The 27,132-nt window shown below is 39.2% G+C and overlaps 1 protein-coding gene across 3 annotated transcripts; it reads right to left on the reverse strand.

The window, feature by feature from the left end:
• Positions 1-26,461, reverse strand: LOC124863293 (choline transporter-like protein 2). 3 transcript variants are annotated; one of them, XM_047357623.1, is made up of 22 exons: positions 20,178-20,301; positions 15,233-15,281; positions 15,076-15,149; positions 14,906-14,990; positions 14,262-14,346; positions 14,024-14,131; positions 13,862-13,922; positions 13,031-13,154; positions 12,825-12,908; positions 12,590-12,702; positions 9,123-9,254; positions 8,933-9,032; positions 8,320-8,412; positions 6,863-6,947; positions 6,458-6,720; positions 6,260-6,354; positions 6,044-6,147; positions 4,782-4,855; positions 4,620-4,690; positions 3,511-3,599; positions 3,271-3,355; positions 1-736 (listed from the first exon to the last, which is right to left on the reverse strand). In XM_047357623.1, exons 1-22 carry the CDS (start codon positions 20,209-20,211, stop codon positions 630-632), a joined length of 2,115 nt encoding a protein of 704 aa, XP_047213579.1. In that variant the 5' UTR covers positions 20,212-20,301; the 3' UTR covers positions 1-629. The 3 variants fall into 3 exon arrangements, with proteins under 3 accessions (XP_047213579.1, XP_047213577.1, XP_047213576.1); XM_047357621.1 differs by lacking the exons at positions 1-736; positions 20,178-20,301 and adding exons at positions 2,457-2,852; positions 26,278-26,461; XM_047357620.1 differs by lacking the exon at positions 1-736 and adding an exon at positions 2,457-2,852 and having other exon boundaries at positions 20,178-20,332.
• Between the last annotated feature and the right edge of the window lie 671 nt (positions 26,462-27,132).

Here is a 27,132-nt window from a genome sequence, read left to right on the forward strand (position 1 = left end):
TTTTTTATACAAAACAGCTTTATTTCAAAACATTTCAACTTCAAAAACAATAAAAGCCCCAAAAATGAACCTGTACATTTATATAAATTGTGCTTTTGTTTCTATTAAAATCTTCTCCATACATTTGCTAATAAAAACTTAAAAACCGCATCAGATACTTTGCTGTGTGTAATTGTAGTAAGTGTAGAGGAGGCCTTTGGTATCTACTAATACAATAGAATGGGACATAAAGTGATAAAAGAGCTTTAAAAATCAAGAGGTTACAATTTACCTTCATATAACAATATAAAAACATGCTCAAGACAATTCGAACAATTAAAAACATGCAACACAATAAAAATGAAACATTTCTAAATCTAAACAAAATTCACTAAACTGGAAAACTTAAGCATCTACGAAAAAAAAAAAGGAGGACATGGCAGTATGAGGACATGTTAAGATGCAGACAAGCTGGACAAAAGCTCTGAACCATTTCTAAGTAAATACCTTTGACACCACTGAATGTCACCGGCAAATCGTGATGATTCTGGGCCTTTGGTTCTTGTCCTTGGCAACATTTTGCTCAAATCCACAGTCACTGTTACTTAATGGCCTCGCCTCACTGAAGCTGGACAGTTTAATCAAATGTTCTACTCAGCTGGCTTGGTCTTGTTCTTCTTATTCAGGATCTTACGGAGGCTATCGGGCATCAGGTATGGCCTCTCAACACTGCCGTCGTTCCTCTCCAGGTCCTCCACTGAAAAAGATTCAGTTTAAAAAAAAAAAAAACTAATTAATCTGCTCAAAACATTTCAACAAAGAACTAAACTTCAATGTGTTGGTAGAGGAAAGTTTCAGAGACAAAATCTGTTTCGTTTAATAGGAAAAACAGCATGCAGCTTTAAATATTCAAATAGAAACATGCAATACTGATCATGACTCTGTATTGCCACATTCTGTGTTTTGCTACAAAATATCTTCAATACAGAAAACAAAGCAAAAACCCTGCTTAGTCCTGTTAGCATTTACTGATAGAGTTAAATCAAATATGGTTTAGTGTGAAAATAAAGTGCGTTACTGAGAATAACAGGATTATTGACAGAGTGGTTTGGACATTAACTGTAACATGTTAGGCGGCTTTAAACTATAGAGAACAAATATGATGATGACTGTCACAACAAGGTCTTTACGTTCCCACTGGCAGCGGGAGCAACCATTTAACAAGGCAACAGGGTCAAAATGGCAGCCAGTTCCCCTCAGAATAAACCAGTAATTCAGTGTCCACATGCTTACCTGAACAGACATCCCCACATGCCCAAAGAAGAAAATAAATGCACTGAAGCACTACTGCATCATAATCTCGTGTTACAAATTACTCCCTTTCTACACTTTTGAACAAGTGCTCAGCCCAAAATGCAGTGGCCTAATAGGTCTACAAAGATGGGATTAACCAATTTATGGAAATGTCAACTCTTGAGTGGCAAGAACCTCTGATAAGGTTTGATCTTCAGTCAGCAAGTAAAATAGGGCTGAACTGTTCCTGATTTAAAGTTAAGACAAAACCCAGCCATACCCCATAGATTCAGAAATTATAGTCATACAGCAAAGAACATTTTTTTTTGCTGGAAATAAAATGCACATAAAATGTTTTATGTAAAAATGCATGTTTAAAATTCAACCATCAGTTGCTAAACAGCTTTTTGCATGTCTGTACTGGTATTTGTAATGTTTTTAGCAGCCCTAGTGGCCTTCATTCTCTTTTTTTTTTGACAATGAGCTAGTGGGGGTACATGCAGCAAATGTTAACGGGCTGGGGACTCGAACCCACGACAGCCTGCGTCAAGGACTGAGGCCTCGAACAGGGGTCACAGGTTTTAGCCCCACACCACCGTTACGTCCCTCCACTTGTATTTTGATGATTTATCTGTGGTGACAGGCCCCAAGTCTTTAAAGTTGGAAGGCCTCCTTGTCATCACCCTAATCTTTAGCTCCTTCCTCAGATTCAAGTCAAGACTCTGGCTGGGTTGCTCCAAAATGTTAGTGTTACCTCAAATCAGAAATATATTGCTGATAACATTGAAATATTACTTTAAAGCTAAATCTCCCAGGGGTATGAATAATTTTGGGCTCAACTGTAAAATAAACTGAAAATAAACAAAACCGTGTTTTGCCAAATTAGGATTGCATGATCATTGTTCGGGATTATAGGGTTGCTTTGCTTTTGCGCTACTGTAGTGGGTTACTCCATCCTAGTCCGCTTGTTAAAACCAAATGATTTAAATCCAACTTCCTCATGTTGAGCTGACTCACTACAGAACGTGTCTTTTATTCCAGCAGTAATCCAAGCTAATCTCTACCCCCCATTTTTCCCACAGCCTTCACTTTTCTCCTCTCAGATGTAACAATGCATCAGTGCTCTGGGTGCCCACATGTGGGGCTAAACATGCACCAGCTTGTCCCTCATGTTAGACACATTGTTTGGTCTCCCAGTATTTATTTATTAATTAGACAGTTTACTTCTGTGTGGCATAAACAACGAAAAGGCAACAGGGACTTTTGGATGGCTATTCATAACTTAGAAAGGCTGCATTTAAGGCAAGGTATTCTCCTACTTGGCGTCAAAGTTTCAGTTCCTCACAAATATGGATTAGCGGATAGCATCTGGATTTTGTTGTGCAAAGTCAGTAAAAGTCCTTGTCTCTAAGCGTTGTCCTTCTCCTGAGTCTTTTTGATTGGGGAGTCTTCAACCTGCAGCCGCTGTGCAGGAGACACAGACGGATCTTCTGCCTTGACCTTCCACAGAATCTCATGGATGGTTGAAGACATGTAATAAGGCCTCTCAGTTGAACCGTCGTTGCGCTCCAGGTCTTCACCTTATTGCATGTGTGTATGTGCGGGTGTGTGGGTTAATTGGTGGAGCAGAAGATTAGTAGATAGAGGAATAGCAGTATTAAGGGAAATGGAAGTGAGAGAGGGGAAAATAGAGACAAAAAATAGAAAGTCAAAAAGCAAGCAAGAAAAAGCACCCAAAGACATTCAAAGTTCATCTCCAAGCAGCCACAACTTTCAATACAGAACAAATTAACCAGGCTGTTATATTGCAATCATGCAGAAATGTAGCTGTGGTTCACCATTTTAAAAGGACTTAAGAATTAGTGAAAGCACCAAACCCAGGAGAAAAGTCAGGAAAGGTTTGACTGAGCCAATTGGCTCTTTTCACACCACTCCTTAATACAATCTCAGAAACAATTATTTAACACTGTGCTAAAAACCAACACTATCATGACTTACAGAAACAGAGGAACAGCGTGTCCACACACATGGCGTATACACTGAAGAATCCATGGGCAATGAGATACGAGCCAATCACCAGAGTCTGGTGGGGGAAACATGAGCCATGGATGTCATTCATAAAACACACACAGGCAGGGTCAGGACAACAAACACAAGCCAATTCAACAGCAATGTTGATCTGTACCTTATCAGATGTTTCCTTAAAAATTTAAAAAGACCAATTTAAAAGTCACTTACCAGGATTGGCACCCAATAATAGTGGAGGTGGGGAGCTGTGTTCTCAAAGGCTTTCACTCGTCCAGAGAAGAAAAAGAAGGCAAAGACCCCTGAGCAGAAAAATGCCACATTTAACCGTTTAACAAAACAAGCTTATATTGTAACAGTATTCATGTCAAAGTACACTGATGTGTTGGCAGCCATTTTAAATCCTGGTGCATTTCTATAATGACATGGTTTTTATGCCGGATGTCCTTCCTGACGCATTTAGGAATCAAACCTAGGTCTCCTGTATTAAAGACACCACCTTACCCCACTACACCACGAAGGAACCATCGCCATCTTGGGGTCGTTTTAACAAACTGGTGAAAGATGGAGCTGACTTGTAGCTGACTTTGGCAGATAACAGGGAAGCTAAAGCTAGGTTTATACTTGACACATTGAACATGGTGAAAGGGTGCATGCGCCAACAGTGATGCAAACGTGACTTTCCCACCCCTGTGCACCATTTCAGTGCCTGGTCGTGCACCTCCCAATTTTTGTAACTTTGTGCAGAATGGACAGGCCAAGGTCCATTTAAAATGGATGAATTTGAATGTGCTCAGATCAGGTTTGCCTGTAGCTGTCTTTATAGAATTGCTATATGAGGCATCATAAAGACATGTCTGACAACCTGTCTTTTCGAAGAATTCTGCACTAATGTCAGCGTTTTTCTTCGTTTTAGAGTAGTAAAGCTGTTTTTACACCAACTGGTTTCTCTTTACAGCATCACCCCTTCTAATATAACCAACTGATCACAGCAGGAAGGCTAGGAAATTAAATATTTAGAAGCTTGTATAAATGTAGTTATTTCAGAAAAATGAAAACAAACCATAATTAGTATTGGTAAAATAAATCTTTACAAAAACCTGAGATCAGAAATCAGCCCCACATCTGATTGGTGTTTTTCTAGTTGAACTGCTGAAACTTTACTCATACTTCAGAATGTCCTAACACTGGCTAAGTTGAATATGATAATGCAGGATCAGCTGTGGTAAACCTACAGCTCACTACCAATATTAACAACATTTAACTACTTTAGTTTTATGTGTGATTTGCATTACAATTTATCAAATAAAACAGCTTCTCACCTACAAGCCCAACAATGAGCAGTTTTCCCAAGAATAGCAGGAAATCTGTCACCTTATCCACGACGGCAACCCTGGTGGATTAAACAAATTAGGACAAAATAAATGAATTTAAAAAGTACATACTAGTAACAAAAAACATTGTAGGTCAGTGTTTACAATTACCTGATCACGTTTCTCATGAGAAGGAAGAAGGCATCACGGGCAGAGGTGCAGAAGTTTTTGCCATAGATCGCCACCTATAGGCCAAACATGCACAATACGTCCAGTAAATGGAAAAAAAAAAAAAAAAAAAAAGCCTAATTCAGGAAAGGATGCCAGCGATCATAAAATAAACAAAAATGCAGTTGATGAAAAATGTGGAGTCCTAAGTCAGAGTTTTAATGACAGCCCCAACCTGGCTGAGTATTAAGATGATTTACAAACATCTGCTTTCAAAGATGTCACCTGCTTGTCTGCTCATGTAAAAGTCATTCCAGCTTAAAACAGTAAATCCCTGGATACAGCCCACTGTGACAGCCTAAACCCACCTTAAGAGTTCAATGTGAACTGTATGCCGTAATTGCTGTGACAAAAATAAATAAAATACTAAGTGCAGAAAAAGTTTTAAAAAATGGTTTTGGTTAGAGAAGCACCAAAAAAAAAAAAGCTTTAAGCTTTTGTGTTTCATCCTTTTAAAGAGTCCACAGAACATGCTGGGTTTTACAGTTAGTATTACTTACATTTTAACTAATCATTTTGTCTTTATTTAGAAATTTGTGAAATCTTGTTGTATTGCAGAGCTGTATAACATCAGCTGCTCTGTCTCACACAGTGTGACATTGCCTGTGGTTCTAATAATCGATAGGATAAAGGTTTCTTAAGGCCCCTGCATCGTTACAATAAATAACATTTTAGAGAAACAATTTAACACAGAATACCTGATCAAAGCTTATGTTCTTATTTTTAGAAATTAAATGTAATAATTAATTGAGGTATGTATAAAAGCAGTTGGTGAGATTTAACCTATTATGACAAGAGTGAAGGGAACAAGCTGTATTTCTTTTTAGCTGAAGTTTTATCTGTATAAATGCCTCCAACTTTAAGTATTTTATTGTAATTGTAGAGATAAGACTGTTTTCCCAACTTTGATGAATATTTCATTTTACACAAAACAGTCTGATTTTCAATTTATCAAGAAAGCCAAAACACGTATGGCTATTTGTATCTCTTAAAGCGAAGATTTAGTTGTTTAAAGTCCATATAACAAATAAAAAATAAAAAAAACTTTTCTCCAGAGGTTAAAATACATAAACCCTCAGCTGTTTCAGACTAAAGCCTTTTTGAGCAACCCAATACATAAAGTCTTCTATCCAACTTTCTTTAAACTTGCTTCAGACCAATTCTCAGTTTGTATAACTGAATATAAATCTTAACCAAACACGCACCATAATGTAGGCGTTTCTGTTCAGGAATTTGACAAACTTCTCCAGACACCAGAAGCAGCACTTCAGACAGCACAACAGGAACTTTGCAAATTTGTTTTGGGCTCCTGCCAAAGGAAGATTCAAGAGAAATCTAAATCCAAGGAATTTACAGACTATTCCAATGACACATTACAGCTTTATCAATAAATAAACACAGGACTACACAGAGAGCCGCACCTTTGAGCTTATGGTCCAAATACTCCAGCAGAACTCTGATAATCTGAATGATTGAGAGGATAAGAGAACCAAATGCCAGAGTCCCTGTGTGATACCTGACAAAAAAGAAAAGATGCAAGAGACAAGGCAGGCACAAAAACATGGCGTCAGCTGAAAAAATATTTAAAAGGATAAACGACCTTTAAGACGAAGACACACCTTAGAGATCTACCTAAGGAAGCAAACACAGGCAAGGTGGGAACATCATCTGGCTTGTTGAAGGCCCAGTAGTAGGAGGCAAAAGCCCCAGCTAGAGTCATCTGACCCAGAGCAGTGACAAAGTTGGCACACCAGAAGAAAAGGAAGACGTTGTAGAACTGCAGGCCGATCAAGTATTTATGGTAAACAGTTTCTCCACCGTAGAAGGCAAAAAGGCATCCTGAATCAGGGCACTGTTTTTTCATGTCACTTGTTGAATAGTTCTAAAACAAAAACAAACAAAAACAGGAAGGCTTAGTAGGAGTCACTTCATACACAACAGGATAGAATTAGGATCTAGAGGATTTGGCGCCAAGCTGCTGTGACTGTAGTGAGATTATCTGGAAAGAAGAAAGAAAAACTTACAGCTGGGTCACAAGTTAGTCCAGAGTGCTCACACGCCGACTCATTGACCACTTTGTAGATGGACTCATTGGAAGTGGACAAGAAACTGCTCTGTCAGGGTCTATACTCATTAATACAAAAAACAAAACAAAAAAACAACACCAAGCATATTTCAATATTTCAGCAAAACACCATGGAGAAGACCAGGCACCAAACTTAGTCTAACCAACCATTGTTTTCTTCACCTGATTTCTGTTCCATCTAAATGACAAAATGAAAAACCCTGTATTAGATTTAGAGTTCAGGATTTCTGAATTGAGGTTAAAGGGTTTTAAGCATTTTATCTCTCATCTAAAGCAGATAACTATTTTGGTGTCTTCATTTAATGCAAATCCAGATGAGTTTGCTTCACAGACTGAAGCTAACATAGTCTGACAGGGCTTAGACCATAGTGGACGTCTACCATTTAAAGCCTCCAATCTCAAAAACATCAGCATTTTAATGTGAAGGATCATTTATGAAAAATGAAACCATCATCACGTTTGCATTTGGGAGTTATTTACATAGAGGTTGATGATTATTTAAATCTAAAGGAGGTAGGAGGCTGTGCGCCATCACTGATCTTCCTGTGAGAACCATGCACCAAGAGCAGAACACAAAGAGTTTCCTGTTAGTGATAGAAAACTAAGGGACTGCAGTAATATTTTAGCTTTTTACGCCACCTTCAGATGGTTTTCTCGACTAAAAACACTTAACATATTCTGTTCTCAGGATGCTTTTCACAAAGGAAGATCACCTGTGGTGCACAGCCTCCCACCTCCATGTATAACGTTTATCAGACTAGAGCTATTTTGAGACGGTGGAAGCCCAAATTGGTCCTGTCCCCTCCTCTGATTAGCAACTCAGCCTCTAGGAACAGTACAAATCCTGAACTATCTCTTTAATCTTCAAACTGCTGTAGAGCAATAGAACTAAAAGGGATGAAATCTGTTTGACAACACTGCTGTAAAAAAAAAAAAAAAATCTCCACAGAGGTCAAACTGACCTTTTACTTATTGTACAATTCTGCGCTTTAAAAAACGCTTAAAAAAAAAAAAAATCTCTTTTACTGCAAATTTATTTTGGTCCATCAGGCTTCTTTACTTTAAACGAGTCATTGGCTTTAACAGCTGTACTGCATGCAGCACCAATATTCATCTTCTAGAGGATCTAATCTTTGCACCTGTATTGCAAACATGAATTCTGCACTGTGACACTAAATATTTAACATGTCTTTTTCAGTTTATGGCTTTGAATGGCAATTCACTGTTTTAAATCAGACTCTGCTTTCCGCTTTCACCTGAGTTAAAGTCAGAGCAACAAATCTAAAGTGGGTCTTTGCAAGGCTGCCCTCTGCTGGGTGATCAGGTTATAGGAGGCAGCTATTGTTTTTCCAAGAGGTCGAGAAAGGGAAGACAAACTGTCACTGTAAAGGATACACAGCAGTTACTGCCCAGTAAGCAATGACTATTGCCAGGAGGATGAAAGTGAACATTGGGTAGAACAGGGATGACATCACATGTGCAATGGCTCTGAAAAAAGACAGGATTACAGGTCAGCATGGGTCAGTTACTAATGCAGAGATATATCATGGTTTAATAAACAACTAAAATATTCCTGTAATATTGTTGGAAGGGTGTTGAAATTCCAGTGAAGTGATGGAGTGACCACAGTTTTCTCTTTCTGTATAGAGCACATGTCTGACATTTCACCTTATGAGGCACACTGCTGGTCAGCTGGCTATAAGAAGGCTACTACTTTTAATTTGCTAACAACAAAGAAAATATAGCCATTTGGAAAGATTCCCAGCCATGATATGGAAACTAGAGGATCAGAGCCACTACTCTTATTTATGATTGTTTGCACACTATAAGTAGTTTGTCTGTTAAGCATGCTGGATACATGCTGTAGACAATATATATATATATATATATATATATATATATATATATAAAGAATGAAAGACTGTACAGTTGGGGAGATCATCATCATCATCTTTATCATCCGTTATTCCCTTCTTCCATCATGTTTTGTGCCCTGATAATATCTCACCTGCTGGCCTCTTTAATGAGGGCAATGGCAATGAGGATCCTCTTCCTTAAGAAGATGAGCAGTAGAATGATTATGACCTCCACAATGGCCAGAATAATCACTAAAAACAAAAGGAAGATGATGAGCTCATAAGAATCAAATACATATTTTCTGAGTCAAGAGAACATGTAGGAGGATTTTAAGTACTGACTGAAGGCCAGCCATGTTTGTCTGACATGCAGGTAGACTGTGAAGTCCGTCTGGAAGCCCAGCTCCTTTAGGGTCACATTAGCACCCGGCTCCCCCTTCAGGTGAGCATACTCCATGTAGCAGTGGAAGATGCCTAAAGCAGCACACGGCAATGTTTCATTATAATAAACAAAGAATGCAGACATTTTAAACCATTATTAAAAGGAGAAATAAACACAGTATTTTAAACGACAACATAATGGAACCAGCCTAAAAATTATACATTCTAAAGTCCTATCTGGCAGTGTTCCTTCAGCAAGTGCATCTCAATATATTAGGAAAACCAAAAAGTTATTTCAATAAAATAATTTCAATAAAAAAACAAAAAAAAAAACTAATTCCTTTATTCCTTTATATTTAGAACAAAATGATACATTTTAAGCAGTTATTTCCACTCATTTTAATGACAATGGATTATAGCAAATGACAACTCTAAGTTCAGTTTCTCAGAAATGAGTACCAATGGAACCAATTTAAAGAAAAATGTAATACACAAGTGTTATGTTCTTGTACAAGATCATAGAAAAAGGGGACAGAGTTATCCAGCAGGCACACCATTGCTCAATAAGCTGGTTGCTCAGAGGGCTGCATCAAGCAGTGGGAGAAATACAAAAATATAGTAGAAACAGTAGAAGAACCTTCCCTTGAGAGGATTGACAAGCAAAACCCAAATCAACTGTTTACCGATTCCAGCCACAGACCACGTCTTGCAAGTCTTTAGTGACGATGTCACATTAACAGGCAGTCTGGGGGTTTAAGGGGAGAACGCACAGACCATGTGGCATGACATCGGACGGTTAACACCAAAATGCACCAGAACAGAACACAGCAATGGACTTCAGCCAAGGGAAGTTTATTCAGTAGCAGTTAGGCTTGAAAATAGAAAACTGAGAATGCGTCACACACACACACTGCCTATGCGTTTAACCTTTTAGGAATGTTACTCATGAGGTGAGTAACTCTAGATCGGTCCACCCCACTACTTTATTTGGTTCTGCAATGAGGCCTTTTGAAATCTCACATGTATGTGAGATTTCACACACTTTAATTGTGATTTATTATTAGCTAGAGTTCAGAGAGTTACTTGTCTCCTGAAGCTCTAGCCTGTTTCACAGAACAGTTCCACTACAAACCTTCAGACATAACTAGGACATGAACTATAAACTGTAACATTCCTTGATTTAAGCCACTCCTGAAGCAGAGACATCAGAAGCTCCTTCTCTTTAGCCAAGGAGAGGACTGGACTAGTGCTAAGTGGTCAAGTACACTCCTTTCATGTTAAAGTTTTGCATATTATTTGGAAACCTATGTCACAGAATCTGAAAGAACAGTGGAGATAATGTTGATTTGGGGAGCCATATCTTCCTCTGGTGTTGGTCCAACCTTTTTTATTCAAGTCCAAAGTCAGCGCAGCCATCTACCATAAAGTCTCAGAGCACTCCCACATTTCCCCTCTGATGACAAGCTTTACAGAGATGCTGTTTTCATTTTCCAGCAGAACTTGGCATCTGCCCACACGGCCAAAGTACCAAAATCTACTTTCATGGGATCACTGTGCGAGGCTCCACAGCAGATGTAGCTGACCAAAACCCCATAGTGAATCGGAGTATTGTACAAAGGTAAATGAAAGACACCAGGGCCAACAATGTAGACAAGCTGAAGGGCGCTTCCTGAACACCTCAGCAGAGCCAGAGGTTGATCACCTCCATGTGAGTAATCAGTAAAAGTGAGTAATCAGTAACGATTCTGTACGTTTCATGAACATTTCTGCATTCAAAAACCCCGTACTGTTCTTATGCATTTGAACTTTGGGGTTTTGCATCAAATATATCACTGTGTATGATGAATCTATTCAATACAATTTTTACTTTAATAGAATCTTTTTGGTGATTATATTCCCCTCTCACTTGTAAGTTATGGGATTTTGCCAGGATTTGTGAGAAGGCATAAGCTTTGATGTCCAAAGTTTAGAATAAGGGGTAACTTGTAACAATCTGTAAATTGAAATGTGTTGTACTGTGCGTGTTCTATGGAGGTAACTTGACAATGAGGTGGAAGTTATGAAAAAGTAAAAAATACTAATTTTGAACACTTTATTTCATGAAAGGGACTACAGACTAATGTGTTTTTTGATTAGTCAGATCAGACGGGCAATATTTTTACATTGCAATGCTGCGCATCTAAGAGGAACGTAAACACTGCATCTCAGCAGAAACACCTCAAGCTATCAAGCACAGTTTTGGGATGATTTAAGCTTGTTTGCTCTTACAGAGCAATAAACCCAAACTCAGCAACATATCTACACTGACTGGGAAAATGACCCAAACTCCAGATCTAATATGGCTGAAATGCTGCAAAGACCTTATAAAAAGGCAAATCTCAGTAAACAAAAACATTTTAAAGAAGAGAGGTCCAAAATATCCCCAGAGAATATTAATGTTACAATCTCTTTTTTTTCTAACTATATGGTTTAGAATATCACAAACATCTTGTGTTCTTTCCCTGACGTTTGTATTTACATGGATCTAAAGGACTTTACAGTATTTCCTTCATTCAAAATGAATTAATTTCTTCAGATTATTGCGTGTGCACGGCAGCTCTCTAGACTACAAGCCTCAACCGAAGCAAACTCTGTATTTCCTAGCTAGCATAGACAGCAACGCAGTATGATGCTATGATCAAATGCTAATAAAGTAAAGTTGTAGAAATGATTTGATTTATTGGCTGATTTTAATGATCCACTATTATTACAGAAGCAGACTTTTTTCTTTTTACAGTAGCTGGTTACATGGAGGTCATTTATTTTGTATAGTTTCTAGTTGATTTGTATTTCATTTCTCATTTTACTGACTGTTTTGTATGTTTCAGTCAATATTTACTCTAAAAAGGGAACGCCAGCAATGATTATATTAATTCCTCTGAAAAATTACAGGTCTGGACAAATGAGTTGTTTAAGACTTGAAATTTAAAGTTAGAACTTGACTTGAGGCTGGAGACCTTCTTTTGACTTTGACAACAATGAATTAGTCCCATCTTTGGGTCCTGGAGGCATACTTGAAAATAATTTAACAAAACCGCTGTTAGTGTATGCTGTGGAACATCCACACAAAACAAGAAGTAAAAAAAATAAAATAAAATAAAAATAAAAGCACACGTTTTTGTGGCGAGAGATGCTTCGGTGGCCGCTTTGAAAACAAATGCTACCCAATTTATTCCAAGGTGCTTCAGATCAAAATGGTGCAAATGAGCCATTCAGTTCTTTCTAGGTCTTAAAAAAATGACCATGAATACACAGCAAGGCACATATTAGTTTTCTGAATCAGCTTTCTTCAACTGTTCTAAATTACCTTTCAAAGCAAGCTACAGACAAACTGAATTATTTGGAGAAAAGTAGAAAGATGAATGAGATCACGTGCTTTTGGCACTTACCGTATCCTATTACTACTATCACAGCGACGATGATGATCCAGACCATGATGCCGCCCAGGAAGCGCATGAGGATGATGAAAAGCAGACTGAGGACCATGGCAATGACCAGTCCTCTGCAGAAGAAGGTTAAAACAGTAAGCACAGAAATGGTGCACAGCAAATTTAGCTGGCATTTAAATCAGACAGACTAGAAAAACAACAAAAGAGACCAGAAGGACAAGGGTTAGTTACTCACATGAGGATCCAGTACCAGGACTGCGTATAATCCTCAAAGATTTTCATAACCACCTGACGGGCCTCCATAACCACAGTGGCATTCCTGAGAAGAGATTCGTTTCCACAGCGTGAAACCTGACTGCCTGCATCTTGTAATAACTGCTTGTGGTATTTTGGGTCAACTGCTCTTTAATAGTGTCATAACAGTGCCACAGAAGTACTCACGTTACTCCGTCCACGAGATCCTTAGCGTTTCTCACGTTTCCTCGTCCATCATCAAAGGTGGTCCTGTTTCCTACAGTTATTACACCTCCTATAGAGCCCAAAGCTGGAAAGCACCTACGGGTGACTAAAGGACAGGGCAGGGAATAGACGAAACACTTCAAACAAGGTACTCAAAGTACAGTTCTATAAACCATATTAAAAGGTATATAGCAACACTACCGATTTGTCAACTGGAGGTATGCAATAAAACTTTAGATCATCTTTGAAAAAAAAGGCTATTTTACATAGAGCCCCATTAAAAAAAAACCTTTTATAAAATTGTCCTATTACAGCCACAAACGTCAGTGTATTTTATTGGGATTTGATGTAATAGTCCAACACAAAGTAGTGGATACTTTTGTGAAGTGCAATAAAGAAGGTGCTCTGGTTAGATTAGATAAATACTGAACATGAAAGCCACCATGCAAGACAGAAAACCCACACTGCGCTTCACCCTTAACACACCATCTCCACAGTGAGACATGGTGGTGGAAAGCTGGTCAAGTTAATGGGCAGATGATGGAAGACAATGAAATGGCTTATGTCATCTGTTAGAATAGCTAATTCAATGCTCGGACCTAAATCTAATGGAAAATCTGTGTTCACAGGTGCTCTCCGTCTGAGCTTGAGTTATTCTGGCAGCAAAAAGTGGTTCTACAAAATATTACCTAACTGTGTTGGAGCATCACACACACACTCTAAATTAAATACAAGTTTGTGGCTTTAATCTCACAACGTTTCAGGAGTATAAATACTTCAGGAAGGTACTGTACATGAAGAGAATCCACTCACATGGCTTGCTGGGGGTCAGCATGGCAGGGCAGAGACGGGCACTAAGAATTTCTGGTATGCTCTGAAATACAGAACAAAACACAGACAAAGGTAATAAAAGGTGAATACATTGATCTCTTCAAGTTATTAAGAAATGTTACTGGGATAGAAAACAAAAATCACCATTTTATTTGTTACGCCCTCCTTGCAGAAGTTTTTGTAGTACTCAAAGTCCTCGTAGTAGTTTCTGGCTAAGGTCATGAACCTGTCGGGGCACTTCTCCACACACATCTAAGTGCAAATAACAGCATGAAGAATAAGATTGCAGCGTATATCCCAGCTCCTAGTAGTATACAAACGTCGAATTTCCCCAGGAAACTAAATACAGCATGGAGGAGAGAGGAGCAGGCTGAGTTCACACCTGTGTGGTCGGACACTGGAATGAAAGCAGCACCATGGGGCTGGCACACTTCATGATGTTGAAGTAAAACAGCAGCCTTTTATTCCTGTAGAAAGCAGAAAGGAATAAAACAAATCAGACTAAGTTTAAATACTTAAGTTAGTGCAAAGATTATTTTTAAATGCCATTTAACAAGGCCTTAACATTTGAATTAGAAAGCGTTTGAAATATTAATCGAACTTCAAGATGAAAATTATTTTCTCGTTGGGGAGTGAGCAGATGGACCCAGCACACGTATTTACACAGATTTGAATAAACAAATTTGCATCAAGAAAAACATTTGCAAGTGTTGCTGAACTAAAACAGGGGATAAAAAAAAAAATCCCACAGCAGGTTAACTAGAAAGAGCGATGAGCGTCTAAAAGATGATTGTACCGTTATATCAGTTTCGTATTTTATCCAACAAGTGCATCAGTATTTTGGTAAAGAAATCACAATTTCAAAAATATTGACTTTTCTATACTTTAGGCAGATGTTGTGTAATTATAAACAAAACAGATGATACATTTTACAGCATGGTGTAACTTGTGTGTTTTGCATTGATAAATGAAAAGAATGTGCGCAACAATCACATCGTCATCTAAAGATCTGTTTAAATAACTCACTCGAGTGGAGTACCGGCCTGCCCACAGAACTGGCCTCGACTATCTGTGGGGTAGATCACCTTCCTCGGATCACCTTGGGACCAGGCTGGAAGCACAAAGATTCTAAATATTTGGATATAGGACAGCTTATAACTGGATTTTTTGAGGCAAACCAAACTATGAATATTTACCAAGTATCCCCACTGCAATATAGCCCAGTACAGCGATAATAAAGAGGATGCAGCATATGATATCTGTGCAGCCCCTAGGTGAGAAAGGAGAAGAGACTGAATGAAACCTTTCGTCAACTACAGAATGAGAAATCCAACACTGGCATCTTGGCCTCACCTATTGTGGATGGGACCCTTGAATGAGGAGTCATATTTTCTGGGGTCACCTGCATGAAACAAACGGCATTAATAACTTAAGAGAAATACGAACACAAACTTGTAAAAGGTCATGTCTGTTCTTATTTTAAACCAGGATTTTTTTTAAATAAGTACACAGGCATCAAGGTATACGGGAGTTTAAAAAAGTTAGTTTTAAAAGTGCTCAAATTATTTCTCCAATTGCATGGAGCATACGATAATTTATAACTCCCTTCTGTTGCTGCACAGAGCCGGCCAGCTGGCTGAAAGTATGCTACAATACTTTTTCCTTACTGGTTTAAAAAATAATAATAATAATTGGCGGTTTGGAAATATTTCTAGACTTGGAGAAAACAGACATTCAGTGTGAAATCTAAGTGCATCACTCACTCTTGTTAAGGTAACACTGTTTAAAGTGACATTGATTATTAAGCAGCTGACAGCAGGCTCTACATGAGCAGATAACCTGACTTATTAAGCACCAAACATAAATGGTAAATGGACTGAATTTATATAGCGCCTTTCCAGTCATACAGACCGCTCAAAGTGCTTTACACTAGAGCCACATTCACCCAATTGCACTCACTAACACTCACACATTCATACACCGATACACAGATTGGTAGGCAACTTGAGGTAAAGTGCCTTACCCAGGGGCACATCAATATACAGCAGGAGGAAGCTGGAATCGAACCCACAACCTTCCGATTGCAAGACGACTACTCTTCCTACTGAGCCACAGTCGCCTCCAACATCAGCTTGTTACACTCCCTTTGTTACTTAGAAAAAGCAAAACGGCAAAAAGGTAGAAAACTGTGCATATTGTACTGCTAAATTTAGTGGGTAGTTATTCTCTGCTGTCGCTTAAGTTTATCAAGCAAAATCAAAATGTTTTACATATCGTCACCATACTAATAAACCTTACTTGTGACCAATCAGTGTTGATCACGTTATTTACAGTAGGAATAAATACCGCATCTGTTTTTTTTTAATGATCAAGATGTCATGTTAAGCATCTTCGTTTTAGATGTGTGTGGACATAATGATACCACAGCATTCTACTCAAGGTGATCACACAGCAAGAATCTCAGACCAGAGCCAATGAATAGGAGGTATGTGCCAAACCGGTTTAGGAAATGGTGCACACGGATTTACACTAACAATGGTGTGTCATGTATTCAATAACAGCATCACAGAATAATAAAAATCTCATTGGACATTTTTTGTGTTGACGTTTTTCCAACATTAGAAACCTACAGATTCATTTGAAATGATTGTGCTACTTTGAAAGTTCCAAGTTGCTTTTCCAGCATTTAAATAAAATTGGGCCATAGTGTACCGTCCACCTCTCGGCTATCAAAAAGACATGATATTTATGTGTTTTCTGGCATGGTTCTAAATGTTTCCGCATTAAAATAAGAATTTGCCCAACTTCTAATTGCTTGCCTTTTCAGCCAAGGGAATGGATTCTTAAAGCCTGTGTGGTTCCCACCCTGGTGACATCCATACAGGGCAAACTGATTTCACATTAACACAGCGAGTCCGGGTCTTCCTGCCTTTCTTCTGTCAGCTGATGTTTCCCTTTCAAGCGTGACACGCCTGGCAACCGGCTAAATTCCTCCCCAGTGAGTAAGTAAGAGAAAAACCATGAGAGAGGTAGCAAATGTAAAATACATGAGCTGCTAATGGGGCTGGAGTATCTCATAGTACTTTACTTTGATAACACCTATCCTATTTATAAGGAGTCCTGGTAAAATTGATAAACTAGACTCCTTGAAAGCCAGAACATAGCTTCTGTTTAACTGTGGAGACAAGCGTGATAAACCCTCTTCCACAAATCAAGCAACTAGTTACATGTACGAGTAGTTTCTTTGAATAAAATAAACCATAATACTAATAACTATTATATTTAAGGCTACTCTTATGTGAATACAATTCAGCTACTTTACCCACCTTTAGTTACTTCACTGAATGATGAACGAACATCTTTTAACCTAAAACGCACCAGACACACACCTACAGTTTATGTTAAAGAGTAGCTTGTTTTGTACACAAGCTTCATTTTTCTAATATTTGTTTCCATCTTCTGAGCCTGTTGTGCAATTTGGAGTTCAAGTGGAAAAAAATCCGTAAATGGTAGATATTATCACTGGTTATGCTATACACGGTTTTAACATATACAGACATTACCTACTGCCAGTGTTGGTTTCAAATGTTCCATGTTGTGAAAAATGTGGATTTGGGAAAGTTTCTTTTGTCCAAATTTATTATTTAGTAAATATTGGTATTCATTTTGCAGTCTGTAACACACCTGAATATGTACATTACCAGAGTAATTCTCTTGAGAACAATTTTTAGCTAATCTATCCACTTCTGTCCAAAATACATAAAACATTTTAAATTAGGTTTTATGTCCACTTGCACCACACAATCAGCTGGTGACCACAATCAGACAATTTTCAACTTGATTGAACCTGGAAGGTGACCAGTCAGTTGGAAACACACAAATCCAATGTTTTCTTGATCAGTTAATGCAGCATACATAAACGATCTATCATTTTGCAAAGACAATACTCTGGTCTGCTTTAAACAGACCAGACTTCCTCTCCTCGTATGGTTCGCTTTGTTTGGGCTGGCGTGACAACTCATCTGTGCTCTGGAGACCAGAGCCTAAAGATATGAGTCCCGGACGGTTCACTTGCAAGTAGAAGCCATTACAGTTTGCTGACAGTGAGAAAGCAAAAAGGCAAACCAACGAGCAGGAGTGAACCAAAGGGAGGAAGTGGCACATCATTTGCCAAAATGTGACCTAAAAGCTTAAATCTTTGCAACACACTGCATGTCGGTAAACACAGCAGAAAGTCTGTCTCTCCCTCTCCACTGTCTTGTTCTGTACTGCTGCATTCATCTCAGGTACATCATCTCCGGATGGCTCACTGCCTGGCCTGCTTCTTGTGATAGCACCATTAACAGTTAGTGTAACTGCATGACCTCGTCCACGTAGATGTATCTGCTTTCAAAAATGCAACCAGAAGGTGACCCAAATAAAACAACTAGCTGAACATTCTCAGAATTTGCTGCCTAAACAAAATGAGACCCCCAACCTAAACTGATGTGAAAGTGTTTAAAAAAAACTGAAAAACAAACGGAAGAAACAATTTAAAACAAGAAATTATTTTCTACAACATACCGGCATGTCTAGGGTTCATTCATGCTACAGGAGAAGGTATCTATCAGCAGATAACAGGAAGACTGAATGGAGTATTGTTGCTCAGTTGTATCCTTAAATCAGTTTTATCCTTAAATTCCAAACTCTGTCCATCATTAAACATATTAGAATTGGAAACGTTGGCAGTATTTTGGAAATCTTCATTAGGATAAGGATCTACAATTTGTAAGGGGACATGTGCTTTTAAATCCCTCTTTTTCACACATGGAATCATTCAGTTGTGGTCTATATAAAGTGGAACTGCAATGCTTTGGTCCGAACTCCTTTTTGTAGCTCCACAGGCTCCTCTTTTACCCCTGTTCTGAAGTGTGCCTGAGAGCAACTCGTTTTGGTGCCGTCTCTTTAAATGCTATTGAGGCTCTTCACACCCCACTCCCTTCCTGGTCAAAGGGCACACCACTCCCCCCCGTTTGGCCATTTTTGTAGTTTGATACCAGAGATACAATTATCTAGCGGCACAAAAACTTTTTATTTCCAAATTTATCAAAAGATGTCAATGGAAGACTTGTCCATTCAGCCAGAGTCTGACCCAGCGCAGAATGAAGACGACGAATCTGCAGACCTGCATGCTTTAAATAATGGTGTTATTTCTGTATTTACACGATATCTATGCATCAACCGGAGAGACCAAATTTAACTTTTCTGCAGTCCTACAGACTCGAAGCACACAACAAAATATATTTAACAGCTAAAAGCAAATTTTGCATATGTCCCCTTTTAGAAAAGTCATATTGAATAAATTAGAATGTGCGTTTCCAATAAGGCTGGTTTATCAGATTAATGCAGGTATTAAACATGTCTTTTTTAAATTAAAATTTCTGTGCTGAGAATGTCTGTTAGTGTGATTTAATATTATAATCTTTAGCTGTAAGCATGTTTGACAGAAACTAATCTCACACAATGTAACTTCACCTCTGCTTCTAAATGATCCCTCACAGCTGGACAGGTGAAAGGAAGAAAAAAATGTTTTCATATCCTCTTTAATTATAGTTCCTAGATAAAAATTTGAATGTGTCAAAAAAAAAAAACATACGTTTTAAAAATCAAAGATTTAGAGAAGCCCTTTTTCTGCCTTATTTTGCAGGATTGACTTATTTTGTTCAAATTCAGAGAGACTGGAACAGCAGCCTTTAAGAAAAATATTCTAGCAATTTATCATGGAAAGAAGTTTGTGGTGTTTTGCTTAGCATTAAGAAAAAAGTATCTATGAACCCTAACACATCAGATTGGAAATAAATGCATGATTCTCTCTTGGATCTTCCTATAATTATGCATATGTTTATTTAGGGTAGCGATGTCCCATGACTTCCTGTCCTAAAAGGCATCAGTACCATATTTTATGTGCGTGCTGCCATTTGGCACTACCACTTCTATCATGCGTTCTTGTTAAGCTATGAAATGATTGTTTGAAATGTCACCAGAGAATTTCGATAACAACACACTGAAAAAGACTCTGCCCAGCAGTGGAAACACAGATGCAAAGTAATGGTCCCTGCTCTCACAGACCCATGCAATCAGCAAAACTGCTAAAACTAGCCGGTTGCAAACAAACACACCCATTACTGGCATACTGATCCTGCTGCTTCTATCACACCCCCAACTATACTTCAACGAAGACAGTGATCGACCATAGCCTTGATCTAAATTTTATGTTATGTGATAAATACAGAACAACAGAAGCATAAAGTGCGGTTACCATGTTTTCTATAGGGCTCCTCATTCTCAGGCATGTTGAAACTCTTTTCAGGGCCGAACGCCGAGATGTACAAAAAAAAGTCTGCTCCCTGGTTCACTTCTCCTCAGCTACCAGTGAATATAAACTAGGGAAATACAAGCAGAGTGCAAAACCAGTCCAACCTGTCTCTGAATAGTCCACAACGCTCCACCTTACCCTACACTCTTGCCCCACTGCTGATTATGTTGAAAAAACTGCTCCTCTTCAATCTGTGATCTACCTGCACATTATCCCTCTTGAACTCCACCCAAACCTCATGCTGTGGGGGAAAGTATCAATAAAAAAACAAACGACTCACACACACCCACAAAAGCATGCAGACGCATTTACAGGGACGCTGGGAGTGAAACAAGGGGTGGAGATTGTTACCTGAGGAGAAGTTTGTGGGATGTGTTCAGGAAGCATGGAAGAATTTTGCTTCGTGTGTGGATGACTGATCAGTTTCAGGTGTGGGGTTTGAACATTTACAATCACCTGCTATGGTTGGGAGGATATGCTGTAACAGCTTCAGTTTCCTCCCTCTTGTGGAGACATTTAGATACTGCATTGAACACCATGAGAAAAAAAACAAAAATCCAGCCACTCCATTTTGTTCTGTTGGCTCCCATTGGTGGCGACCGGATGTTTTGGACTTCTCCCTCTCTTTGACATTTCGAAGTCAAACAAACATTTAGTCATACATATGAAATAAAGTCATCAACCACTGGAATGTGATCTCTTTCCACGCCCACACTCATGGTTTGGTTTGAATTGCAGCAGCGACAACACATCAGAGGATGAGGCCTTTACTGGGAAACTGTGGAGCAACCGGTCATGCAACTAATCCCGAACTCTAATTCTAAAATGCTTCTTAGGTCAGACATGTAGGATGACATCTAATTAGAGCGCTTCAAAGTTGAAACCACAACCTTTTATAATTGGTGCCAGCATTTAAAGGCTTTAATGTTTTCTGAGTTCTCCTAGGCTCTAGGCTCTTACTCTCCAATGAAATTACCCTTAAAAAGTCACTAAAATGGGACGAAATGAAATAAATGTGCAAACCTTTTTCTTTTACCTTTAAAATCACCCAGGTTCTTAAGGAAAAAACAAACTTTTTTAGAAAAACCTCAACCCAAGGACTTCAACCATCATAGTGGAAGTATTTTCATGAGACGCTTAGTTTGATGATGCCTGACATTTCTAAATGTCCCTCCCATATTTCCTTGATACCTCCCAACATCCAGTAATAACGGACATTTTTTTTCCCTTTTGTGATGAGTCATCTCCCGGTCAAAAACTCACATGCAGCTACAGTGCTTTGTAAACGTTTTCATAATACAGGAGCTTTTCACAATTTTGACCTATTAAAACCTCAAACCATGGAATTATAATCTTAATCATCTTTATTGGTCATTGCACATGTACATTACAATGAAATTTGTCCTCTGCATTTAAACCATCCCTTATGGGTTATAGGGAGCAGTGGGCTGCCATTGCGCGGCACCCACGGAGCATTCTGGGGCAAAAGGTCTTGCTCAGGGACCCAGAGTGGCAATCTGTGGGATACGAACCCAGCATCTTGTGTCCCCTCCGGAACGTAAACCTCCTGTTCTAACCTCTAGGCCACTACTCCCCCTACCTTCCATGTAATAGATCAACAAGAAGTAAAACACAATGTTGCAGTAAAAGTGAAACAGACACAGTGTTTCCATACATTTTCCTAAATAGAAATCTAGAAAGTGTGGCACTTGTTTGCATTTAGCCCCTCTGAGAAGCAAGACAGCTCCAGCTCAGTCAGACTGGACCATCTGGGGACATAAATGTTCAAATGTTGCCACTGGTTCTCCAATGGATCTAGGTCTGAACTTTGACAGGGCCATTCTATTGCATGAAAATGCAGAGAAAATGCTCTTGGCTGGGAAGCGTGCTGCCTTTTATTTCAATAAGATGATGTTAGGATTTTTATTTTAAGATGACACAGTTGGGAAACCGTTAACTCTGGCTTATGATTGCATCCTTCACTGATAGCCTCTCATTTGGGACCAACAGTGTGGGTACCTGCATGTGATCTTGGCTTTTCAGTCCAAGTTCAGATCTATTTATGGAGCTACACAGGAAGCAACACAATAAACTATACATAAACTTACTATACTTTTTAATCCTCTAGGAAATTCGGAAAGGTTAAGCCTTCGCCTCTGGGCCAGATTTCAACCATTTTTCGGAGTTTAAATGCTCGGCGCCACTACATCTGTGGTGGAATTCTTTTCCATAAAACTAAGCAGGAAACACTTTGTTTTCCACCACTGCGCTTCTGAAATAAGCATTTAGTCGCTACAGTCCTCTGGAGGTTTATTAAAAAAATGTCAGTAGGCAAAAGACACTGGAAGAACATGTAACACCACACAAAACGCCAACTAGCATCCAAACCATGGTAGGTCAACAGTGCTAACAAGGAACCAGAGTTCAAAAGAGGACAAATTGTTGGTGCATGTCTTGCTGGCACATCTGTGACCAAGACAGCAAGTCTTTATGATGTATCAAGAGCCACGGTATCCATGGTAATGTCAGCATACCACCAAGAAGGACGAACCACATCCAACAGGATTAACTGTGGACCCAAGAGGAAGCTGTCTGAAAGGGATGTTTGGGTGCTAACCCGGATTGTATCCAAAAAACATAAAACCACGGCTGCCCAAATCACGGCAGAATTAAATGTGCACCTCAACTCTCCTGTTTCCACCATAACTGTCCGTCAGGAGCTCCACAGGGTCAATATACACGGCCGGGCTGCTATAGCCAAACCTTTGGTCACTCATGCCAATGCCAAACGTCGGTTTCAATGGTGCAAGGAGCACAAATCTTGGGCTGTGGACAATGTGAAACATGTATATTTCTCTGATGAGTCCATCTTTACTGTTTTCCCCACATCCTGGAGAGTTACGGTGTGGAGAAGCCCCAAAGAAGAACTAACAACCACTCCTTTGGGGAGTGGTAGTAGTCTGAGCAGGGGAGATGAAAGGGGAATAGGTAGAATTTGTTACCAAAAAGAAATAGCTAATCTTGTCACAATGTATCTATAATTGTACATTACATTTGCAAACTAAAATGCTAGGAAAAAAATTGGAATATTTTAACTGCTAATATTTTGTAACCTTTAAAATTTCTTTTTACAGTGTGTGTGTGTCAGTTTGAAGCTAATGATCGCCATCTGAACAGCTGAGTGGCATTGCTCCATTAAATGAATGAATATTTAATGTTATGTGTTGAAAAGGCTTTAAAGACAGGAGCTGTCTGAGCTGTGATGTCTGAACATGCTGCTGTGTGAAAGGTTTCTGGAAAGTTTGCACAACGGCAAAACTGTGAGTTGAGTCACGGGGTTTTTCTGTGGTTGGGAGAGGTATTATCAAGAACATTTAAATGGAAGTGGGTGGCTACAATAGCAGAGGAGTACAGTACAGTACAAGAAAAGAGCTCACAGCAACCTGCAGATGTAGGCTGAAACAACTTTAACTTCCTGGGGAAAATTCAGATCAGATTTCGAAACCACTTCTCTCCACATGGCACATAATTATGTGTAATCTTTAGCAGGGCATGGCTGTATAGCTGCTCTTGCATCCTTTCATTGAGGTTTCTTTATAACCCAAGCCTGAAATAACTCAGTTGACTCCAACACAGAAAGACGCTGATGAATCCTTCACTGTGAACGTAAAGTGTTCTCCCATCGATTTAAGGTTTTCTTTTAGAATCAGTTTTAGGTTTTGAGGTGCACTTAAGACATATTACCTTGGGTAATCCAGACAGTTTCGTAAGTACACTTCCCTAGGGAAACCTCCGTTATTTGATGTCAGCAGTGCAGCCAAGCCACCACAAATGAATTCCCCTGCACTAACATGCAAAAATGTATTCTTGCTTTATATTAAACTCTAAACTGAAACTTACAGCATTTCCACAAGCAAGCACAGACAGACAAAGAGAGAGAGAGAGAGAGAAATGGAGAGAAAGAGAAAGCAAACTTTCTTGGAGGGTAAGTGAATCACTTAGCCATCATGTGGCAGGCAGAGTGGAAATGTGTGTGCAGACAAAGTAGGAACAAACCATGGATGCCAGCAAACAGCAGTGTTTTGTTTCTCATTTCTGCACGTCAGTATCCTGTAGGAGCTGTGCTAGTAAGAACTGTACAAAAACCTTAAAACTACTGACCTAAAAACTTGCCATGTTAGGTGTAAACAAGCTTGTCTCTGTGCTATTTGCTGTAGTAGGCTACTTGCAACCTTGCAGCAAGCAAGAACATCCTAGGAAACCGCATAAATAATCTCAATGAATTTTGTTCCTGGAAAAATAACGGTTAAATAAAATAAAATAAACAGCTTACATTAATTTGCTGAGTTACAACCACAAACTTTAATGTATTCTGTTAGGATTCTTTTCATCAGCACAAAGTAGAAGTAAAGTAGATGGATATTTTTTACAAATCAAATTTATTTTTAAGCCCACTTTACTCTGATACCCCTTCAAAATAGCATAAGAAGTTCTATTTGCAGTTTGTCACAAATCATGTAGGGGACAAAGCAGGCATGTGGAAGATGGCGCTCCGGTCAGATGAGACCAAAACTGAATAATTTGGCCTACAGGTAAAATGCTATGTGGTGCAAAAATCTACGACTAAACATCAGCTTGAACGCACCACCCCCATTGTGGTATCGCTCTGTGGGGATGTTTTTGATGACCAGAGATCAGACATGATTAGATGATGGATGGAGATGGAGAAATACAGGGCAATACCAAAAGAAAACTTGCTAACAGCTGCAAAAAGTGGGGGGTGGATGTTCACCTTCCTAAAAGACAGTGGAATCGTTTGGAACAAAGCATATTCATGTGTGGCCCAGTCAAAGTCCCAACCTAAATCCAATTAAAAATTAGCAGCAAGACAGGCACTCTTTATCCAGTCTAGAGCTGCAACGAAAATTTATTGTGCTAATCGATTACTCTGTCAACTACTTTTTCAATTAATCGATGAATTATCAGATAGCAAAAGGTGCTTAATAAGAGATTTTTTACAGATGCTGAACCAGGTGAAGCTACAGCTATGCCACTTGATGAGTCCTGATAGAGCATATTTACAGACATAAAACGTTTTCGATCTTAAATGCAAAATGTATATATTTTTGGTGTGGGTCTTCTGTGAGCATATGGCATGTGTTAGAGCCTGTTAAGTATTCGATTACTAAATTAGTTAATGGTTATTTCAATAATCGATTAATCACAATTATACAGAATAACTGTTTCAGCCTTAATCCAGTCTGACTTATTTTGCAAAGAACAATGGTTAAATATTTTGGTCTCCAGAAAAGACTTGCAGGGTGGTTCCACAAACTATTGACCACATTTGTATACAAATGCATCCCACGCTTTTTTAGATTTTTATTCGCACACATTTAATAAAACAATGTACAGCCTTCCACTTACATCGAAGCCTGTGGTTGTAACTTGACAAAAAAGATTTCAGGGGAATGAATACTTCTGCAAGTCCCTGTGCAACCACACCAGGGAGCTAAACGGGAGCTATTTTTAACAGTGCACATGTGAAAACACTATTATAAAAAGCCCAGCAGGGAGTGAAACGAAACTATCAGAATAACTGGCAGCTGACTTATTGTCGGGGAGTTTCTAATACGTTTAGCTCTATAGATAGTTTGCAGCCCTTCATACCAGCCTGAGGAATGTGGCAGCAACTGGACAAGCCCAACATAAACTGGGAGGTTTTACCATGCAAGAAGCGCACCATCAGTTTATCTGTAATAAAGCCTCGTGTTTAAACTGGTTGTTCGGATATTCATTTACATACAGTCCGAGAAAGAACGTAGTACTTACACGAGATCCCGAAGAACAGTTATTTGTTTATCATTATTATTTTTAAAGCGGAAAACAAGAACCTGAAAGTTTACGCGCCTGATCCTGTTTCTCTACATCACACTGAGGAACTGTGTCGCGCTGAGCCTAATAACAACTAGTTAACATGTAACTAATGATAAGGTAACCGTACAAACGAAGCAGAGCGTGGTCCGGAGCTTTAAACAATTACCATATTTCTTCTTCTCCTCCAGCTCCATGATGACGGGGTGTTTCTTCTGAAGTCCAGTTGAGCTCAGGAGAAGACTACAGCATATTTTCCAGTCCGGACTCCAGGTTCTTATGTAGCGTTTCCTGTCGTTTGGTTACTTTGTTGAAGTCCGCTCAGAAAACATCCAAACCCCATAAACATTTTAGAGGGCTTTCCCCGCTGGAGTGTGCTGTCCAATGACAGCGCAGGACGCAGTGATTGATACGGTGGCCAACCAATCACTGACAGAGGCCGGGTTAATGTTTAGCACCGTTAAGTGGCAGACATCTAACTCCAGCTAAATTGATCTTTAAAATGAACACCATTATCATCAGCTCTTTTTAATATTTCAAACATATTAGAGGATTAGTTTGGACATAAACACTCATTCACGTTAAAACCTGTAACAACAGACAATAAGATGTTTCAGAGCAACATGAATTATACCCAACAATCTTTTTTTATTTATATTGTATCTTTATGGTCTTAACATTTCCTGTTAAGGAAAGCCTGGTGGCTGGGCTGCTCCTTGCGTGACCCGGCTGGGCCAAGCCCGAACCAGAGACGTGAGGCCATTCCCCGGTGGACCCACCACCTGCAGGGGAAACTGTGAGCGTGTGCAAAGAGGATTGGGCGGTAGACGAAGGTGGAGACCTTAGCGGCCCGATCCCCGGATGCTTAGGCTGGTCTAGGGACGTGGAATGTCACCTCACTGGGGGGAAAGAGCCTGAGCTTGTGCGGGAGGTCGAGAGATATCGACTAGAAATAGTCGGGCTCACCTTCATGCACAGCATGGGCCCTGGAACCCATCTCCTCGAGAGGGGCTGGACTCTCTTC

Source organism: Girardinichthys multiradiatus, chromosome X (genome assembly GCF_021462225.1).
Source record: "Girardinichthys multiradiatus isolate DD_20200921_A chromosome X, DD_fGirMul_XY1, whole genome shotgun sequence".
In the NCBI taxonomy this organism is placed as follows: domain Eukaryota; kingdom Metazoa; phylum Chordata; class Actinopteri; order Cyprinodontiformes; family Goodeidae; genus Girardinichthys; species Girardinichthys multiradiatus.